The sequence below is a fragment of the Orcinus orca genome, chromosome 10 (genome assembly GCF_937001465.1).
Source record: "Orcinus orca chromosome 10, mOrcOrc1.1, whole genome shotgun sequence".
NCBI classification, from domain to species: domain Eukaryota; kingdom Metazoa; phylum Chordata; class Mammalia; order Artiodactyla; family Delphinidae; genus Orcinus; species Orcinus orca.
In genome coordinates, this window is record NC_064568.1 from 44,599,883 (window position 1) to 44,623,200 (window position 23,318).

General features: G+C 38.8%; 1 protein-coding gene across 9 annotated transcripts in view; it reads right to left on the reverse strand.

Moving 5' to 3' along the window:
* Positions 1 to 23,318, reverse strand: part of ULK4 (unc-51 like kinase 4) — a 529,281-nt gene that overhangs the window by 230,208 nt on the left and 275,755 nt on the right. For 8 of the 9 annotated variants that reach the window (XM_049693609.1, XM_049693608.1, XM_049693605.1 and 5 more), the window contains one exon: positions 22,597 to 22,702. The exons of the other annotated variant lie outside the window; for it this stretch is intronic. In XM_049693609.1, the coding sequence (XP_049549566.1) occupies positions 22,597 to 22,702 (106 nt within the window). The remainder of the gene's footprint in view (positions 1 to 22,596; positions 22,703 to 23,318) is intronic. 9 annotated transcript variants of the gene reach the window in all.

Sequence of the window (23,318 nt, forward strand, 5' to 3'; positions counted from 1 at the left end):
AATCAATGAATTTGGTAAAGTAGCAGGATACAAAATTAATGCACAGAAATCTCTGGCATTCCTATACACTAAGGATGAAAAATCTGAAAGTGAAATCAAGAAAACACTCCCATTTACCATTGCAACAAAAAGAATAAAATATCTAGGAATAAACCTACCTAAGGAGACAAAAGACCTGTATGCAGAACATTATAAGACACTGATGAAAGAAATTAAAGATGATACAAATAGATGGAGAGATATACCATGTTCTTGGATTGGAAGAATCAACATTGTGAAAATGACTCTACTACCCAAAGCAATCTACAGATTCAATGCAATCCCTATGAAACTACCACTGGCATTTTTCACAGAACTAGAACAAAAAATTTCACAATTTGTATGGAAACACAAAAGACCCCGAATAGCCAAAGCAATCTTGAGAACGAAAAATGGAACTGGAGGAATCAGGCTTCCTGACTTCAGACTATACTACAAAGCTACAGTAATCAAGACAGTATGGTACTGGCACAAAAACAGAAATATAGATCAATGGAACAGGATAGAAAGCCCAGAGATAAACCCACGCACATATGGTCACCTTATCTTTGACAAAGGAGGCAGAAATGTACAGTGGAGAAAGGACAGCCTCTTCAATAAGTGGTGCTGGGAAAACTGGACAGCTACATGTAAAAGTATGAGATTAGATCACTCCCTAACACCATACACAAAAATAAGCTCAAAATGGATTAAAGACCTAAATGTAAGGCCAGAAACTATCCAACTCTTAGAGGAAAACATAGGCAGAACACTCTATGACATAAATCACAGCAAGGTCCTTTTTGACCCACCTCCTAGGGAAATGGAAATAAAAACAAAAGTAAACAAATGGGACCTAATGAAACTTCAAAGCTTTTGCGCAGCAAAGGAAACCATAAAGAAGACCAAAAGACAACCCTCAGAATGGGAGAAAATATTTGCAAATGAAGCAACTGATAAAGGATTAATCTCCAAAATTTATAAGCAGCTCATGCAGCTTAATAACAAAAAACCAAACAATCCAATCCAAAAATGGGCAGAAGACCTAAATAGACATTTCTCCAAAGAAGATATACAGAGTGCCAACAAACACATGAAAGAATGCTCAACATCACTAATCATTAGAGAAATGCAAATCAAAATTACAATGAGATATCATCTCACACCAGTCAGAATGGCCATCATCAAAAAATCTACAAACAATAAATGCTGGAGAGGGTGTGGAGAAAAGGGAACCCTCTTACACTGTTGGTGGGAATGTAAATTGATACAGCCACTGTGGAGAACAGTATGGAGGTTCCTTAAAAAGCTACAAATAGAACTACCATATGACCCAGCAATCCCACTACTGGGCATATACCCTGAGAAGACCAAAATTCAAAAAGAGTCATGTACCAAAATGTTCGTTGCAGCTCTATTTACAATAGCCCAGAGATGGAAACAACCTAAGTGTCCATCATCGGATGAATGGATAAAGAAGATGTGGCACATATATACAATGGAATATTACTCAGCCATAAAAAGAGACGAAATTGAGCTATTTGTAATGAGGTGGATAGACCTAGAGTCTGTCATACAGAGTGAAGTAAGTCAGAAAGAGAGAGACAAATACCGTATGCTAACACATATATATGGAATTTAAGAAAAAAAAATGTCATGAAAAACCTAGGGGTGAAACAGGAATAAAGACACAGACTTACTAGAGAATGGACTTGAGGCTATGGGGAGGGGGAAGGGTAAACGGTGACAAAGCGATAAAGAGGCATGGACATATATACACTACCAAACGTAAGGTAGACAGCTAGTGGGAAGCAGCCGCATAGCACAGGGAGATCAGCTCGGTGCTTTGTGACCGCCTGGAGGGGTGGGATAGGGAGGGTGGGAGGGAGGGAGACGCAAGCGGGAAGAGATATGGGAATATATGTATATATATAACTGATTCATTTTGTTGTGAAGCTGAAACTAACATACCATTGTAAAGCAATTATACTCCAATAAAGATGTTAAAAAAAAAAAATGGTAATTATGTGGCATAATATAATTTTGCAATATATGTGTATCAAATCAACAGTGTATACCTTAAACATATACAACATTATATGTAAATTATATCTCAATAGAAAAGGAAGGAAGCAAGGGAGGGAGGGAGGGAAGGAGGAAGGAAGGAGGAAGGAAGGGAGGAAGGAAGGAAGGAAGGAAGGAAGGAAGGATCCCATGAATAAATATTAATTATAAAAAAAGAACAACAGCCAGTCAGAATGGCCATCATTAAAAAGCCTACAAATAATAAACGCTAGAGAGTGTGTTGAGAAAAGGGAACCCTCCTACACTGTTGGTGGGAATGTAAACTGGTGCGGCCATTATGGAAAGCAATATGGAGATTCCTTAAAAAACTAAAAATGGAGTTACCATATAATCCAACAATCCCACTCCTGGGCATATATCCAGAGAAAACTCTAATTCGAAAAGATGCACCCCAATGTTCATAGCAGCACTATTTACAATAGCCAAGACATGGATGCAACCTAAATGTCCATTCACATATAAAATGGATAAAGAAGATGTGAGATATATAAACACACACACACACACACACACACACACACACACAAAATAGAATACTACTCAGGCTTAAAAAAGAATGAAGTAATGCCATTTGCAGCAACATGGATGGACCTAGAGATTATCATACTAAGTGAAGTAAGTCAGGAGAAAAAAGATAAATATACAATACCACTTATCTGTGGAATCTAAAATATGATACAAATGAACTAAGTAAGTTCAAAACAGAAACAGACTCACAGATAAAGAAAACTTATAGTTACCAATGGGGAAAGGGGTGGGGGGATAAATTAGGAGTTGGGATTGGAAGATGCAACAAGCTACTGTGTATAAAATAGATAAACAACAAGGTCCTACTGTATAACACAGGGAAATATATTCAGTATCTTGTGGAAAAAAACTATAATGGAAAAGAATATGAAAAAGTATATATATGTGTGTGTGTGTGTGTATATATATATATATATACCTGTATAACAATCACTTTGCTGTATACCTGAAATTAACACATTTTAAATTAACTATACTTCAATTTTTTTTTTTTTAAAAAGGGCTCTGAGATCATATTTGTGAATTTTTCAATACACTGCATTGTAACCTACTTGGAGCAGTAAAGTTTAACTCATTTAAAATGCCTGATACTGTCTTAGAATCTAATATCTTATCTTGGGCTTCACTTTTCTCACTCTAATGATCTGCTTATATGGTCCCATGCGAGGACCACTCAGTTACTTTTAGTACTTATTTTTAAATACTTATGCTAAGTGTATTAATTATACATGACAAATCTACATATATGATCATTTAATCCTCCAAACAAACATATGAAATAGGTACCATTATCCTAAAGAGATTAAGACCCAAAATATCTCACCAAATAAACTGTAGACTGAAGATTTAAACCCAGCTATTTCAATGACCATACCATATTACTTTCTTCCACTCACACGCTAACTTCTCAAATTCTTCTCTAAATAATGGACTTACATATTTCCTTTTTCTGGGAATATAACTTCAAACCTCTTTGAGTAGCTCTTTGAGATATATTTATAAGAGGTACAACTCATTGTATGCTATTTCCCGACACTATTATAGATTTGCACCTTCTATTATATGTCCCTCCTTCCTATTTTTAACATGCTTTTAATCTGACCTAGCCAAAGAGCTTGTTAAATGTCTTTTCTTTTATTAAAAAACTTTTTTGGTAAGTTATAATATGGCTTTGATATCTCAGAGTATTTCAGATTAAGAAGCCTAAGTGAGCACTGGTGACAAGACTCTTGGGAAGGGGAATAAAGACATTCCATCTCAATGAAACATTAAAGAAGGAAAAGTGGACAGTTCAATCTATTTAACACATAGTTCTCCGTATTTCAAGATTAAGGTCAGACAAAATGAAGGAAGCAAAAATAGAATCACTGCTTGTAAGTTTGTAGCTCCCAAAAATTGCTCTGCAAAATCCAAGATTATGTTCTCAGTTTCTACCAGTGGTTTTCGTTGTGCTCCAAAGCAACAGGATCTGCCCCTTGGAGATTAGTCAGCTGGATTCCACAAGTGAGGAACTGGGTAAGACCTGGGTAAGCAGCCCAAATTTTAACCATTTTGGTGGCCTTAAAAGAACTCAGCTTCTACTGTCTTACGTATATCAGGGTCTGAATAAACATACGTCGAGGGAATAAATATATGAAACACATCACTGCAGATGAGGTCTGAAGTCAGACAACACATATGGCATAGGGCATACTGCGGCTGAGACTGTGGAACGTGAGCCCTACTCTTATCCACTATCACTCACTCACTCACTCGCTCAGTGCATATTGAGCGATGACCACGCACCAGGAACTGTGCAGGGGATGCAACTGTGAATGGGACAGGCAGGTTCCTGTCTCCGTGAGGCTTTCATTCTAGCAGATGGCATGGACATTAACCAATTAATTACATAATTCGTATTTTAATTAAAATTGTAATATGTGCAACAAAGGAGAATATGGGATATCAAAGAAGGCTTCCTGGAGAAAATGGTGTTTGAACTGAGCACTGAAGGAAGTAATAAGGTAAGAAGGGTGGGGAATGGTACGTGGGATGGCATGCGGTGGAAAGCAACACAGTACCTGACAGAACCAGAGACAAGGTGACTGTGGCTACAGCACAGACAAAAGAGGGAAAAGTGGCTTGAAATGAAGTTGGTGAAATAAGAGCTATTGGTTATGTTAATGATTCCAGTCTTGCTCCTAAGAGCAGCAGAAAGCTAGCAGACGGAGTGATATGATAAAATTTGCCCCCTAAAATGATCATTCTGGCTGTCGCTACATGAAAAATACATCAGAGAGTTCTCATCTCCTTCTCCAAGATTCTTCTGTTCCAAGATCAGTCCTCCACAAATCATGAAAAAAATGTCAACATCCTTAACCTTTGGGGAAATGCAAATCAAAACCACGTGCGATACCACTTCATACCGTTAGGATGGCCATAATAAAAAAGGACACATAATAACAAGGGTTGGAAAGGGTGTGGAGAAATTGGAACCCCCCATAACACTGCTGGTAGAAATTTTAAATGGTGTAGCCACTTTGGAAAACAGTGTGGCAATTCCTCAAAAGATTAATAATAAAGTTACTATAGGACCCTGAAATTCAAGTCCTAGATATATGCCAAGAGAAATGAAAACATATGTCCCCACAAACACTTGTTCATGAATATTCACAGCATTCACAATAACTGAATGATGGAAAAACCAGATGTTTATCAACCGATGAATGGATAAACAAAACGTGGTATATCTATACAGTGGAATATTATTCTGCAAGAAATGAATGAAGTCCTGAGATATGCTACAATATGGATAAAACTTGAAAACATGATGCTAAGTGAAAGAAGCCAGTCACAGAAGACCACATATTATATAATTCCATGTGTATGAAATTTCTAGAACAGGTAAATCAATAAAAACAGAATAGATAAATGGTTTCCTAGACAGAGGGGATTGGGGGGATGTGATGAATGACTGCTGACCAGCATGGGGTTTCTTTCTAGGATGAAAAACTGTTCTAAAACTGATTGCACAACTCTGTGAATACACACAAAAAACCCCACTGAACTGTACCATTTACATGGCTGAGTTGTAAGGTATGTCAATTAAATCTCAATAAAGCTGTTTTTAAAACAGTGACTGAAAGGTAGAGGGAGTCCAGGAACAAGCGATTATCATTCACCCAAATGCATCCTCCCCTTCCCCATTCTTATTCTTCCTTCTCTCACCTCTTCATCCTTCGAATGGACTTTCAAAGGGATGCCCAGTAGTGACCCTGGTAACAAATCAGTGGCCAACCAGGAGTCCAGGAGAAAGTACAGGGAAAAACCATCAATACCACAGTCCTAAAATTGGCCCTCAATGCTCTCCTCCAGTCTTTCCTGATCTCCAAAATACTCAGGATTAGAGCTGAAAAGAAAACTGGGACCAAGTACGGAGTCCACTGGCCTGAAGTAGGCCAGAGACAGGAACACACCTGAGAGAGGAAGAAGAGCAAAGGCTGAAATAAAGAAGGCAAACCCAGGTGAAAGGTGGGACTGAGAACATCACCGGAAAATATAACAGGGTCCAAATAAACATTTTAGGATTCTGCAACGCTGCTTCTGTTCTCTGCTGTGATTTATTCCATACAACTGTCCAACTGGGGCATCTGCGCCAACTGAGCAAGTGAAAGATTCTTGAGAGCCCCCCTCTGCCCCCCATCTCTTGTAGGTCTCATACAGGGCCTCACTGAGACCCAAGTCCTACAGCATGGCTGGAGGGGAATTAAGACAGCAATGCCTATTCCTATAAACAAAACAGAATCCAAAACTAATTTTAGCTTCTTGATTAACTAACAAGAAAAAATGATCTTGATTCCCCTGCTGTATGTCTCCCGCCTCCCTTCCCAATCCACTCTCTACCCTTCCCCACCCAGCCCTGGGTGCCACGCAGGGCCCAGGAAGCTGTCTTTCAGGACTGTGGCGCTTATGTGGGGAAAATATATACCTTGCTCAGCCTAATGAGGTATATATTGCTTACCTTTGTATAAAATTCACAATATTTGGCAGATATATTTCAAAGGTTTTGCAATTTTTAAAAACTTCACTAAAAATGGAGTTGTACTTTTGCTCTATTTGGGTCTGGGAATGTAGATGTAAAATTAAAGTCACTTTTTTCCTATTACCAGAAACATTCAAAAGGGCCTTTAAAAATCAAATCTTTAATTCATCTAGCAAGTCATTATTATTTCCCAAGGATGGTACCAAATAGTGGTAATAATACAGCTATTTGTTGGGAGTCCTTTATTTATTAAGCACTTTACATATTGATAAATTATCTCATTTAAATCTTACCCACCCTGCAAAGAAGATTTAAGCTCTATTTTACTGATGAGGAAACCAACTTCACGGTGCTACTGTAAGGACAGAATAGAATGATGGAATTTCAGATCTCCATAAATTTTCACTTTCTGAAAGGAAAATTAAAATAATGTACTCCCTCAGAGAGCAGGAGGTATAAATAACGATCAGACAGGAGACTGACCACAGCCCATAGACAGACATGCCCTTGAGAAGCACAGACTGGCACAGTCTAGGCTGGAGGTCACTTAATACTACTATACCCTGAAACCACTCTTCAAATTACTGCCTTCGCAGGTCAATGTTTTTTTATGATTTTCTGTTAGAGCTTAGGTCTAACTGTATACTTGAATTTATCAATGGAAATTTATAGACACAGACATTTACGTATAAAGAATTCATCTTACAGCCCACTTGTTAGGGAGGGTTTTGTTAACTACAGCATCTTTCCTGACAGGTTTCAGAAGTCTTTGAGACTTCATTTACCTGCATAGTACCTGAATGAGTCAAGTAATACTACAGCCACTTTACAAGTAGGAAGCCAAGTAAATGGGGAAAAGGGAAAAGTATCTACTTTTTCTTTGATTCATTCAGTACAGTAAACTGTTGGTTCATATGAGTGGCAAGACAAGAAATGAAAAGATACACTTCGTAGCAATAGAAACTGAAAGAGAACCTTGTATCTTACCTCGCGATTCCATTAAAGGAAAATATATCTAGTTCAATGAAGGCTTTTCCAGATACCTAGTTTTGTATCGTACCCACATGCAGCACTGAAAACTAATGCTGCAGTGTGTTCTTGTCCGAGAAGGAAGATATAACCTGAGATTTAAGTTGGGATCCTTGTTTTCCTCAAGTTTTATCACAAGCCTATCTTTATCCAAGTATTAGCTTAACAGAGAAGAGTTCTCAAAGCATCTTTAAGAGAAAAGAAAAGCCAACTTGGCATCCACCTTATACTATTCTTAAATGAAGTCTGGTACTATTATCTTACTGAATAATGTCATGTCAAATTCAAGAAATGCCCACTCTATGTTCAGCCTAAGTTCAATATTTTTGAGAGCATTCATATCTTATACATTTCCCCTATAGTCACTTAAAATAAGAACAATCTTTAAAACTAAGAGCTGGATTATACCTACTCATCACATAAGAATTTACTTCAGATTCAAAACTTCATGTAGATATGTTTAAATACTCTTTGAAGCTAATAGGGGCAGTTTGTTAATGCAAAGTTTTAGTGATATCAAGGTAGTGAGAAATCAGAAAAGTTCAAGTACATGATGAAAATAACTGTTATTTAAACATACAGAAGTTTCTCAGGTGACAAGATTTTAAATTAGATTATTTGGGACTTCCCTGGCAGTCCAGTGGTTAAGACTTCACCTTCCAATGCAGGCGGTGCAGGTTCGATCCCTGGTTGAGAAGCTAAGATCCCACATGCCTCGCGGCCAAAAAATCAAGACGTAAAACAGGAGGAATTATAACAAATTCAATAAAGACTTAAAAAAATAAATTAGATTATTTGTGCCTTTTCTTTTAACATTAAAATGTAAGCATTTTGCTAAGTGAAAGACGCCAAACACAAAGGCTTCATATTATATGATTCCATTTATATGAAATGTCCGGAATAAGCTAATCCACAGAGACAGAAAGGAGTTAGTGGTTTCTGCGGGAACGAACGAATGGGAATGACTGCTAAGGAGTACACGGGATTGTCTGAAGTCACGACAGTGTTCTAGAATTAGATAATGGAGATAGTCCCACAACCTTGTGACTACACTAAAAAGCAGTGAACTGTGCACTTTAAAATGGTGAATTTTGTGGCATGTGAATTACACCTCAGTGTTTACACCTACACATTAAACAAGTGAAATTTCACTAAATACAGAAGAGTTAAGCATTTTCTAGAACTATCTTGGAGATAACATTAAAAAAAAAAAAATCAATCCTTGGGACTTCTCTGGTGATCCAGTGGATGACAATTCACCTTCCAAGGCAGAGGACGCAGGTTCGATCCCTGGTCAGGGAACTAAGATCCCACATGCCATGGGGCAAATAAGCCTGTGCACCACAACTACTGAGCCGGTGTGCTCTAGAGCCCGTGCGCCACAACTAGAGAGCCCGTGTGCCCCAACTACTGAGCCTGTGTGCTCTGGAGCCCGAGCACCACAACTAGAGAGCCCATGCACCACAACGAAGAGCCCACATGCCGCAACGAAGATCCTGCGTGCCGCAACTAAGACCCAATGCAGCCAAATAAATAAATAAATAAAAATTTTTTAAATCAGTCCTAGCTCCCCCATCACAGAATCTTTAGGCGTGGAGACCACAGGAACTGCTGATAGGTAGAACAGGGCATTCAGAAAGATGAGGGTGCAGGAAACTCACGTGAAATGCTCGAGACCATTAAGGAAATTAAGCCATAGCAGTCAGGGAGTCACAGTCAGGGGCCCTTGTTTGGTAAAAGACTACCATGCTTATTTTGGTGACGTTGACCATGGCCACTGAATGCATTTAAGGATTGGGAAGACAACCCAGAACCAAGCAGAACTTTAGAAGAACCCAACTTCACTGGGGTCCACTGGAGTTACCCCAACTTAGGCAATTTGTTAATGTAAGAGTTTTCACAGCTTACCCTAGAGCTTAGCCCACAGACATGAGAGTCAAAATAACAGATTTTTGTTTTTGTTTTAATTCACTGAGTTATGGGGTGGTTTGTAATCCAACAACAGCCAAATGAACTTGAAATAAACTCCATCTAGAATGAATAGGTATAATTGAATAAATCCCCTCAATAAAGGACAAGTGAACACTGAAATCAAGGAACACCAAACATGGACAGATATGTTAACAAGGGATGCTATAAATAGTTACACAGGGTAGTAAAGAAATACACATGCCTCTTATCAATAGTTAGCTGAAAAAACTCAATACAATATTTCTGGCATCTTAAATGTAAAATATTATAAGATAGCAACTGTGATATTACTACAGTCTAAACTTTACTTGCATACTGGAAGGTATTTAATTCCTCCTGTAAGTAACTGAAATAACAAATGTTATCTAAGGGACTTCCCTGCTGGTCCAGTGGTAAAGAATCTGTCTTCCAAGGCAGGGGACAGGGGTTCGATCCCCGGTCAGGGAACTAAGATCCCACATGCTGCGGGGCAACTAATCCCATGTGCCACAACTACTGAGCCTGCGCACCTCAACTAGAGAGCCTGCGTGCCGCAAACTACAGAGCCCATGCGCCCTGGAGCCCACGCACCACAGCCAGAGAAGAGAAAAAACAACCCACACGCCATAACTAGAGAGAAGCCGTGTGCCACAATGAAAGATCCCACATGCCTCAATGAAGATCCTGTATGCTGCAACTAAGACCCTATGCAGCGAGAGGGAGGGAGGAGGGAGGGGAGAGGGGAGGGGGAGGGGAGGGGGAGGGGGAGGAAGAAGGAAGAAGGAAGGAAACAAATGTTGTCTAAGTAGTCCCAACAGGGAAAACTAGAATCAACTAAGGTAAAAATCACAGATAAGCCAGTTTTAGTTCAAGGTAAAGAAACACTTTCTAACAATTAGAATTCTTCAAAGGATGGAGTGTGCTGCTCCTGTGGAAAAAGGGCTTTCTAATTCCAGACCCATTCACACAGCAATCCCTCAGGGTGACAGCAAACAAGAGTCCGGCTCTGTGTGGGAGCTGAGTCTATACAGCAAAGATTTTCCAACCTGGGTTATCATTAGCCTCACCTGGAACCATCCTCAGTCCCACCGCTTCCCAAGCTACTGGTCTAATCTTCACAAGTCAACCAAGATAGAGGGGTAAGTAGGTAGTCAGTAATTACCAACCAATTTCCTAATCCTCAGTTCAAATTGAACTGCAGTCTAGCCATAAGTTTCCAAACAGCTTTTGACAAAAATGACTCTGTACTCCCCGAAGGCACCAGCCAGTTCTGCTGGCTTTTCCTCGTGTCTTGCCCAGTGTTTCCTCTGCTGCGGCCACGCTGGCCTCCCCACTGTTCCTCTGACCTGCCAGGCAGGCTCCCACCTAGGATTCACACCTACTGTTCTCTCCGCCCACCTTCCCTCAGGTTTATCCGTATGGCTGCTTCTTCACTTCCTTCCAGCTTTTACTTAACAACCATATTCACAGTGAGGCCTTCCTTGGCTCCCCAAGGTAGGATGTCGACCTCACTCCCATCCAGACACCTCATACCCCCTTTTTCTTTTTTGACTCCTTCAGTATTTATCACCGTGTAACATCTAACTTTATCTAATGTAAACTTGTTTGTTTTTTTGGTTTGTTGTCTATTTTTTTCCACCAGAATGTCTGCCCCAAGGCAGAGGTCTTGCCAGTTTTGTCCATTGCATATTCCTTACACCGAGAACAATGCCTGGTGCACAAATACTTGTTGAAAGACTGGATGATCTAGATCAGGGTGGAAAATCATCTGTTTTGTAAATAAATGTTTACTGAAACACAGTCATGTTCATCCCTTTATGTATTTATTGTCTATGGCTGTTTTTCTGCTACAAGAGCAGAACTGTGTAGCTGCAACAGATTATGGCCGACAAAGTCTAAAATATGTAAAATCCGGCTCTTTACAGGGTAGTGTGCCAACCCCAACTGCGCCAGTCATGGTGTCATGTAACGCTCTGGTTCTAAATGTCTAGGTAACTATACTAAAGACGGCCATGGATTCATTGCGGCTCTTCTCATCAAAGACGGAGCCTCTTTCCCTATCCCTAGACCCAGGCTGGCTTAGTGATTTCCTTCAGTCAATAGCACGTGATGGAAGTGACAGAAGATTCCCGAGCCCAGGCCACGAGGGCCCTTGCAGCTTCCACGCAGACTCTTCTTGAACGCTGCCACCACGGGAAAAAGCCTGAGGGCGCCTCCTTGAGGGTGAGCATCACCCCAGCCACACAAGGCTCCACACACACACGCACGCACGCGCGCGTGCGCGCGCGCACGCGCGCGCGCGTCCAGCTGACACCAGCAGAGCCCAGACTGTGCTGCCGACCCACGGAAGAGTAAGCAAATATTATTTTAAGTCACTTAGCTTTTAGGGGTGGTTTATTATCTAACAAAGGCTAATTGACTCAGTAAGATGTATTTATTATGATTTTTAGACTAAGCCCTTAGGGCAAATATTCCACTTCTTCTTCACAAATCCTCACACTACTGTGAAGGCAGTGGCCTCTTTCTGAATATATTCATTTAAATGTAATTTTCGGTTACTTCTTAAGTTGAATCATAGTTTAATAACTCAATTTTACCAGTATGTTGATGTGAAAATTTCAGAGTAGTTTTGGGAGAGTCTGAGTTAGTTACTGTACAAGAGGGGTTGGCAAACCACGGCCAGTGGGCTGGCCACCTAATTTTTTAAAGAAAATTTATGGACACAAGGTCATAACCACTCATGTATGCCTTCTCTGTGGCTGCTTTCCTGCTATACTGGCAGTACTGAGCAGTAGTGACAAAGATCATATGGTCCTACAAGCCTAAAATACTTACTATCTCGTCCTTTACAGGAAAGTTTGCCAACTCCTGCTCTGTGACATCATTTTGAATGTTATTCTTAAATATAAAGGAATCTAAGAGAGCTATCAAGTACACCTTCAAAGCCCAAACAGCTCTCATAGTGATTTTCTGGTCTCTTGAGGAAACACCGATTTAGGCAGTTTTATAATAAACCTAGCAAGAAATGAGTGTTTTGATTTCTGACACACCATAAACCAACGGGGACAAACAATTTCCTTAAATGCTCCTTTGGAGGTGCTACAGTTTTTTGGCTACTGCAGTGTGTCATGTACATCCATTACGCTAACAGCTCTGCTGGTAAAACTGAAGCTGGAATTAATATCCATTATCAAAAGGTCATTGCACCGAGATGAGCCGGCAGCCCATTTTAAAATGTTAATAACTCTAACACTTTTTTCAAATATAAACAAAAGGTCTTTGTTTTTTAATTCTTTCCCTAAATGTTTCATTTAAAAATGAAAATGTTTAAGCAAAACACCTGAATTATACAATGCAGCTGCATACTGGAGATGTGTCAATGACTCTACTTCTCAGAGTTTGCATACTTTGTGGGATGCCTACCAGGTGGCAGACGCTGTACGGAGGTCCTCACATATATTACCTAGCACACCTCAGTGAGCCTAAGATGCCAGTGATCAGAAGGAACAGTATTATTTTATGTATCACTAAGAACGAAAAAACGCTACCAATTACATGGCACACGCTTTATCACTTAGAACTTCGTCTTACACTCAATGCAAGTGCTCTGAGACTTATTTTGATATGGATTTTCTCATATATTGCCTTTATAATACATAAAAAAGGAAATCTAAGTAAAATTAATCGCGTGAGTTTTTCTAAAAAATTCTTCCCATTTGGAGGCTGACTATTCTCATTTGTCAACTCGGAATCATCAACGTCCACGTTGCTCCGTAAGCTTTGTTCCATGAGAACACGGATGCAAGAGAGCACTGCAAAGCATCTCTCCTGAGGTCTCTGGGTTCACTTCCAGGGCACTCACACCCAGTCCACAAGGTTCAACACACACATGTCAGCAGCAAAAACTATATCAGGACTGCCATGTGGATAGCAATGGTTGATGTACTTATTTCAGAGATATTAAAATGGGAGGGGCAAAAAAATGTATGCCTTAGAATTCATTCTACCACTGGGTGCTAGTGTGTGGTCTAAGGATGAAAGTCAGTTTGACACTGGCCTGATACAGCACCGTAATGAAGCATTTCAAGGCAGGAATAATCATTTCTACTCCATCTGCAGTACAGCTCACTTATATTGGGGTGATTTTTTAAGGTATTAATGTTACAAGTTAACTATGTTTGGAAGAGGGAATTTAATTCCGTATGACAGGTAATGAATACATAAACCAATGATTGAGCCAGAATTGATCCAAAATAAAAATTAACAAGAAGACTTCATTCAAGCCAACCATATACATTCAAGCCCATACAGTGGCAGATCATTACTAACTCTTCATGTGGCCATGCTCCACTGAATCTTAATACACTCTGGGTTGGCAAACACCCAACAGCTCTTTTACCCAACTTTGGAAAAATCAGCCCACACATTTAGTAGCCAAAGGGGCTGGAAAGCAGCAGAGTATAACGGAAAGTCATATATATATAACGGAAAGTCTCCAGTTATCTCTGGAGAATGAAATCAGACTTTCTGCAGCCACAAGGGCCTCGCCTCTCCTCGCCTCTAACCTCCCCTAGCAAGGGCCAGGAAGGAGATCCCAACCTTGGTGTACTCCTGGAATCCCACTACCCTTCCTCACCCCACCACACTTGCAGCCTGACCACCCTTCTCAGCCTTAAGACCACCTGGACTCAACATGCCCTCTGTCCCTACTCATGCTGTCACAAGAAGCTCAGGACTCCCAGTCACCCACAAATAGTATAAACAGCAAGAGGATTTGTGCATCTCCTTTCAGAGGCCACATCCCATCCCTGCCCAACCTCTGAACCCCTTCCACTGTGATATTTGGAGCTTAGTCAGTTATCAGCTAAATCCCTCAAATCATCCACTTCTCGTCTATATGTACCTTTTATCTTCCTACTCTACCTGAAACCTGCCCCTTTTACAGCCTTGTCTCCTCAGCAGGACCTTCAAGTGATGGATACTTCTTTGTCCACTCTGTCCGCATTTAACACTGGGCCTTAGTGGTGTCGCCTTCTACCCTATTGCTGCTTCTAGACCAGATGTTGGCAAACTTTTTCTTAAAAGGCCCTAAGGAAAATATTTTAGTCTTTGTCTCAACTACTCAACGCTGCTATTATACGACAAAGCCAGCCATAGACAACATGCAAATGAATGGACATATCTGTATTTCAACAAAAATGTATTTGTAAAAGTAAGCAGCCAGCTGGCAGGCTATAATGTACTGAATCTCAGATCAAAAGTCTGTCCCACCTACTTCCCCTCCTCCAACTGCCATCATCCTAGATCACCCCTGCCGACTTATTCTCTGAGCTCAACTTTACACTAACACTATTCTTCCCATAATTATTTTTGTGATGTCCACTCCACTCCACAAAACATGGCAAGGGGCTAGATATTATGAGAACTGAAGCTTATCCAGTTGGGGAGTGGGGATAGGCTGTAAGAAGAAAAAAACTATGAATGTAAACTGTCCCTGCATAAATGAAGGCCCTTGACACTTAAGCTTCGTGTTAAATCCGCCTGTGCTTCTTCCGGTGCTCCAAATCTAACAGTCCTCTGAACACAAAATTTCAGTAGATCCCTTCCATCATCATAGACAATCCTTCCATGCCTGACCTCTCAATTCCCTAAGATTCTGTCTTCTAGGATTTTTTCCTTTATCCTGCCTCGGCCATGCAATCCCATGCTTTCATGGGCTAGTAGCTGCAACCACCGGAATCTCAATTTCAGGCACCTGACTCCTCATCCACTCTCCCAGCTGGCCAATAGGCCTACTAAGAATCTTACAGGCATTATTCTACAGTATCCTGATTCTCAGCCCACCTTAGAGAGGAGAATGTTTTGAAGGATTCATGGGTAGGCTTTTTGTTTAATGGAATAAACTTCAATAAGATTTACAGGAAACTAACAAAGTTTTTGCTAGAATTATAACGTCAGAAGAACCACCACCTTGGATTAAAAAGGACAGGGATAATTCATTTTCAGAATGAAAAGAGGTATTGGGGCCCCCTAACTTCTATGCACAGGAATCAGGCTGAAAAACCTACTAAGCTATAAATACGGGTCATTCTTATGGAAAAGGAACAATGATTCAGATGTTTTAATAGTTTGAACAATTTTAATAGTTTGCCTTTCTAGAAATTTCATCTAAGTTATCTAATTTACTGGGATATAGTTAGTTTATAGTATTCCCTTATAATCCTTCTTATTTCTATAAGGTCAGTAGTAACGATGTGCCTATCCGCAAATTAGCTGATTCTTTCTTCTGCCATTTCATACCTACTGTTGAGAACCTCTCGTGAATTATTCATCTCAATTATTATACTTTTCAACTTCAGAATTTCCATTTGGTTCTTTTTTATAATGTTATCTCTATTGATATTCTCAACTTGTGCAGACATCATTTTCATGCTTTCCCTTTAAATCTTTAGACGTGGTTTCCTATAGTTCTTTGCATGTATTGATAACAGCTGATTTAAAATCTTTGTCTAGTTAATCCAACATATGGATCTCCTCTGAAATAGTTTTATTGACTGCATTTTTCCTGTATATGGGCCATACCTTCCTATTTTTTATTTTTTTGGGCATGCTTTATAATGGTTGATTAAAACTGGATATCTTAGATCATATAATGTGTAAACTTTGGAAATCAGACCCCCCCCCCACACACACACACACACACTAACGGTTTTCAGTTACTGCTGTTTTGTTGTAGTTAGTTCAGTGACTTTCCTGTGCTAATTCTTTAAGTCTGTATTACCTGTAGTGTCAAGCCACAGAAGTCTGTGTCATTTAGCTCAGCACCCAGCTAAAGACTGGCCAGAGATTTCCTTAAATGCCTTGAATCAGTAAGTCTTCCACCTTTGCCAAGGGGCTGTGTGTGTGTGTTGGAGAATGCCTTCAACATTTAGGCACTTTACAGCTCCAGTCAGAGAGCCTTCTTCTCTTCTTATAGAGACTCATCAGTTTTTCTTGAATAAACATTCCTTACATTGTTGCAAGCCTATAGTAATTTGGTAATTTCCAGAGCTCACAAATTTACTACCAAACTTTTTTTTCCAGTGTTTTTGTTACTTTCATGGCAAGATAGGTTTATGGGGGTCATCAATGTACCCATTCTGGAAGCCTGCCTAGTAAGTTTTCTTTTAAAGAATTTCAGAGAAGAGGGAAAAAAAGATATTCTTTTCTAGTTAAGCCCTGCCTTGTATATTTTATTTCTTTCTGCAGATCTGAGTTTCAGTTTTCATCTGGTATCCCTTCCCTGTATCTTGAAAAGTTAATTTAACACTTACCATTAGGCAGAAAATTCCCCTTCCTTTCATTTATCTGAAATGTCCATATTTCACCTTCACTTTGAAAGGATATTTTCACTGAATATAAAAATCTAGATTGGCAGCTTTTATTATGTCAACACTCAAGGTATTTTTCTGCTCTTCTGGCCTCTACTGCTTCTGACAAGAGATCAGCCATCATTTGTATTGCTGACCTCCTTGATGTGTCATTTTTCTCTGAACACTTTCAAAATTTTTATCTTCAATTTTCAGAAGTTTGGATATTGTGTCCTTAGGTAGTTTCTGTTTTTCAGTCTTGCTAAGGGTTTTCTTAGCTTCTTGGATCTATAAGCAAATATTTTCACTGAATGTGGGAATACTTTGGCCATTATTTATTTAAATTCTTCTTCTGCCCCATCATCCCTCTTCTGTTTCTGGGATTCCAATTACACATATATTAGAATGCTTGATTACTGTCCCGCAGGTCACTGACGTTCCTTCATTTTTTAAAAATCTTTCTCTTTGTTCTTCAAATGGGAAAACTTTACTAATCTTACAAGTTTAGTTACTGTTTCTTCTGCAGTTTTTGATCTGCTAAACTCCAGGGAAGTTTTCATTTCAGATATTATACTTTTTGGTTCTAGACTTCTACTTGGCTCTAGTTTTTCATAGATTCCATTTCTCTGATGAAATTCCCTACCTCTTTTCTCTTTGGCCTTGGATATATTTATAATAGTTGTTTAAAAGCCTGATCTACCATTTCACAATATATACACCTACCGAATCATCACATTGTATACCTTAAACTTACACATTGTTGTAGTTCAGCTGCATCTTTAAAAAGCTGGAAAAAACTCTAACCAAAAACAACAAAAAAAAGTGCAACACATGAAAACTGGTACAGATTCCTGGTTTTGAGCTTCTCAGAATTTGGGATGATTTTAGGAAGTACAAGAATGCCAAGATGACATGAAATCACCTTGAATAATACAGTGAGAGCATTACTCTCCTTTCAAATCTCCTGATTGTCAAGAAAGCATCAGTTGGGTGCTAGGGTTATCTTACCTCTCTATTATTCGCTAATAAACATTTTTAACAGATAGGAAAAAAGTGCCTGATCTGGTAATTCCAACATCTGGGTGATCTTGGGCTTTGTTTGAACTGACATTTTATTATTATTATTATTATTATTATCATCATCATTATATCATCATCATGGGCCACATTTTCTAGCTTCTTTTTCATGTATATTAAGTTTTGGCTGTATACTTGTCACTGTGGATAATATGTTGTAGAGAGTGTGGGTTATATTGTCGTCTCTTAAGTGGTATTTTGTTCTAGCAGGCAGTTAAATTCCTTGTGAATCTTTTGACCCTAAGGGATTAGTTTTATTATTTGTTAGGAAAGGTCTATAGTGGTTTAATCCTTAGTCCTAGGACATGGTCGAAACTCTATGGCAGGTCTAGAGTAGCCTTTAGTTTCAGGCTGGTGTAACTTTACTTGGGTGCATAGCAAGGTTTCTCCACTGGCTAGGATGGAATTCCTACATCTCCTATCACTGCATAATTTCTGCTAGGATGGAATTCCTACATCTCCTATCACTGTATAATTTCTGCTATCTCAATTCAGTTCAAAAGAAGAGAGAAAAGAAGAGAGAAAACTTCCTTTAAAAAAAAAAAGAAGCAACATAGCAATGACACCAAAATCTAGCAAAAAACAGTATTTTTTAAAAAGAAACAGGAAACGAAACTACAGACCAACCCCACTTATGAGTAGCAATGGAAAATCCTGAATAAAAGATTAACAAAGAATTTAAGTAGCACAATTAAAGAATATTATAGCACAATTAAGTGTGGTTACTGACTCAAATGCTAGGATGATTTAATATTAGGTGATCTATTAAATATAATCTGTTACATGATTAGATCCAAGGAAAAATCATTTGCTCATTTCCAGAGATGCCAAGAAAGCATTTGACAAAAGTCATTATTTATTCTTGATTACAAAAGATAAAATTTGAATAGATAGGTACTTCTTAAACAGAACAAAAGATTCTGAGGTAATACCAAGGTATCCTCTATCTCATTCTCTTTGAATCTTGCAGTTGGACAAGAGAGAAAAAGTAGAACTATAAAAGTTGAAAAGAAAGATGGTTACTAATGGTTATTATTATAGAACCAGAAAGTAAACAGAATCATTTAGAAACAATTACTATGGAAAATAATAAGAGAATTAACCTAGGAACAAAGTTAATAAATAGAAATCAAAAACACACACTAAAAAGAAATAACTGAAAACTATATTGGCAGAAAATTCCTTATTTCTAACAGCAAGCAAAAAAGGATGGGAAGAAACCTGGGAAGAGATAAACAGCAAGAAATGCATATGGCCTATATAAGGAAAACTATAAAGAAACAAAGTCAAACAAATGGGAAAACATAACACACTCTTAGGTCTGAAGACAACCAATCTCATGTGACTTGATGGAAGTACAAATTGGCATGTTACTTACAACACCTTGTCAATATCTATGGAAATTACAGAGGCATATACCCCCTGATCCAGCTATTCTAACCCCAGGAATTTACCCTATAGATAGCCCTGCTCCTGTGTGAAGGTATGCATGCATAAGGTTATTCATTGCAGAACTATCTGTAATAGCAAAAGACTGGAGATTACCCATATCCATTAGAGTACTGGCCTATTCTGACATACTCATAAAACAGAATAGGATGCTGCTGTATAAAAGAATAAATATTTCTATGCACTAAAATCCCTCAACTGTTGGCAATATTTATTACTGCTGGGAATGTACATTTTTCTTAGGGGAGGAAAAAAATACTGCCAACATTTAAATATAATGACCACATAGAAACAAAACTCTAAATTCTTGGGGGAAAAAATCAGAACAGGGACTTAATGACCTTATCTACTGATTGATCTCATTCAAGTCTTATTTTTATGAACATTCAAATGAAAGATTAATATAAAAGTAGTAGACATTATGTTTAAAATGCAACAATATTCCCAACTTGATCTACAGAATCAATGCAATCCCAATCAAAGTCCAAGCAAGTTATTTTATTAGTATCAACAAACTGATTCTAAAGATTATATGAAAAGGCAAAGACCCAGAACAGCCAACACAATATTGAGGAGAAGAACAAAGTTGAAGGACTGATGCTACCCGACTTCAAGACTTACTATAAAGCTACAGACATCAAAGACAGTGTGGTACTGGTGAAAGAATAAGCAAATAGATTAATGGAACAGAACAGACAGTCCAGAAACAGACTCACATAAATATAGTTAAAAGATCTTTGGCAAAAGAGTAAAGGCAATACAATGGAGCAAAGACAGTCCCTTCAACAAATGGTGCTGGAACTAGACAGCAACATACACATACATACACACACACACACACACACACACACAAAACCTACCTTGTACGTTTCACAAAAATTAACACACACACACACACACAAAACCTACCTTATACCTTTCACAAAAATTAACTCAAAATGGATCAGACCTAATTGTAAAAAATTCAAAACTATAAAATTCCTAGAGGATAACATAACAAGATGACATCGGGTATAGTGATGACTTTTGAGATACAACACCACAGACAAAATCCATAAAAGAAATAACTGATAAGCTGGACTTAATTAAAATTGAAAACTTGTCCTCTGCAGAAGACAATACCAAGAGAATCAGAAGACAAGCCACAAAACTGGGTGAAAATACTTGCAAAAGACGGATCTGATAAAGGACATTTGTTCAAAATATACAAAGAATTCCTGAAATCCAACAGTAAGGAAACAAATAACCCAATTAAAAATTAGGTTAAAGATCTTAGCAGAGATCACCAGAGAAGATATACAGATGGAAAACAAGAATATGAGAAAATGCTCCACATCATATGCCATCAGGGAAAGGCAGATTAAAACAATGAGCTACCACTGCACACCTATCAGCATGTCCAAAATCCAGAATACTGACAACACAAACTGCTGGCAAGGGTGCTGAGGAACAGGACCTCTCCCTCACTGTGGGAATGCAAAATGGTACAGCCACTTTGGAAGACAATTTAGCAGTTCCTTACAAAATCAAACAGTTAGTGTATGATTAGCAACTGCACTTCTTGGTATTTACCTAAAGGAGTTCAAAACTTAAGTCCACATGGACCTAGGGTCTGTCATACAGAGTGAAGTAAGTCAGAAAGAGAAAAATAAATACCGTATGCTAACACATATATATGGAATCTAAGAAAAAAAAAGGTCATGAAGAACCTAGGGGTAAGATGGGAATAAAGACACAGACCTACTAGAGAATGGACTTCAGGATATGGGGAGGGGGAAGGGTAAGCTGTGACAAAGTGAGAGAGTGGCATGGACATATATACACTACCAAACATAAAATAGATAGGTAGTGGGAAGCAGCCGCATAGCACAGGGAGATCAGCTCGGTGGTTTGTGACCGCCTAGAGGGGTGGGATAGGGAGGGTGGGAAGGAGGGAGACGCAGGAGGGAAGAGAGATGGGAACATATGTATATGTATAAGTGATTCACTTTGTTATAAAGCAGAAACTAACACACCACTGTAAAGCAATTGTACTCCAATAAAGATGTTAAACAACAACAAAAAAGGTGCACACAGATATTTACAGCAGCTTTATTCAGAACTGCCAAAACCTGGAAGCAACCAAGATGTCCTTTGTTAGGTGAATGGATTAATAAACTGTGGTACATCCAGACAACGGAGAATTGTTCAGTGCTAAAAAGAAATGAGCTATCAAACCATGAAAAGACATGGAGAAACCTTAAATAAACATTACTAAGTGAAAGAAGCCAATCTGAAAAGACTACCTACTGTGTGATTCTAACTTTATGACATTCTGGAAAAGGCAACACTAGGGAGACAATAAAAAGATCAGAGTTTGCGGAAGGCAGGGGTGTGAAGAGGCAGAGCGCAGAGGATTTTTAGGGCAATGAAAGAAAAGACACCGTGTAATACTGTAATGATGGATATATGTCATACATTTGTCCAAACACATAGAATGTACAACACCAAGAGTGAACCCTATTGTAAACTAAGGACTTTGGGTGACTAGGATGTCAGTGTTGGTCTATCTTTAGTAAAGAACATACCACTTTGGTGAGTGATGTTGACAATGGCGCAGGGGTTTTATGGGAAATCTCTGTACCTCCCTCTCAGTTTGGTTTTAACCCTAAAACTACTCTAAAAAAATGAAGTCCTTAAAAAGTTTTTCATTTTAATATTACAGATATGCATAAAGTGCAACGTAAAGCCACCCTCAACTCATCCAGTCTCATTTTCCAAGGTGCTTTTGACCATATATGCTTTCATTTTGATAGGCACAAATAAGTCTAAATACTCTGCTTACACTCTACTTCTTGGTTTCTCATCTGTAAGGAGTTTGTATTGATTTTGTGCCATGAAGGACAATGAATTAACTCAGAGAATCTATCACAATCTAACGACACTTTCCATTTTTGCTGGTAATGTTATCATTATTTGTACACCTTTAAACATCTATTTTGATTGATCAACTTTAAATAGTACTTCTTGACTCTCTACTAGGTAAAATGAGGAAACTTACAAATAGGCAAAATTCAACACAATCAAAGATGAAGTCTAAGAAGCATTTACCTTGTTCATAAAGGAGCTTCATATTCAGATCTTTGCAGGTGACCAGATTGTTGAGCAATGCAACCACACTTTGCATGGTGTTACCCAGAATGTTCGTCTGATGTTCCTGCAACAGACCACCATTCCATCAGAACAGTACAGAAATAGCATTACATCGTAATAAAGACAAATGATCAAACGACCTCCATCCCTGCGTTCTTTTACAAGGTTGAATGATTATCTTTCTGCACTTGGGTGAAGCAGACCCCTCTGTGGCAAGGCCTCATCAGTGCGTTAGGTGAGCGGGAGGCAGTACGAATCGCTCAGTGTCAGCACTGCTGCATGCGGTCCCCTGCCCACGCACTGAGGGACAACCACATAGCCCTCTGTGCTTTCAAAGGGCACCAAAGGAGTCAGAGAGATCAGAAATCAAGTACATGGAACTTAGGAAACCACATGAAAGTGATTTTGAGATCACAGAAGAAAAACTTCTGAAAGAAATAATTTCTGCAGTTTGGAGAGTAAACTGCTGTTCTCCTTCTTTAGTCTTACACATTGCTGGTTATGTCGGATATGACTTATTGCATCACTGCTTCAGTGTAATAAACTACACTTGGGACCTGAAAAAGTGAATTTTGCTTTCCCTAACGCTTTGCATCATACAGCAGGGAGTAACTTTGGCCTTCATTTCTCATTGTAAAGACACAAAAGACAACTTCTTTGTAACTTTTAAGGGATCTTAA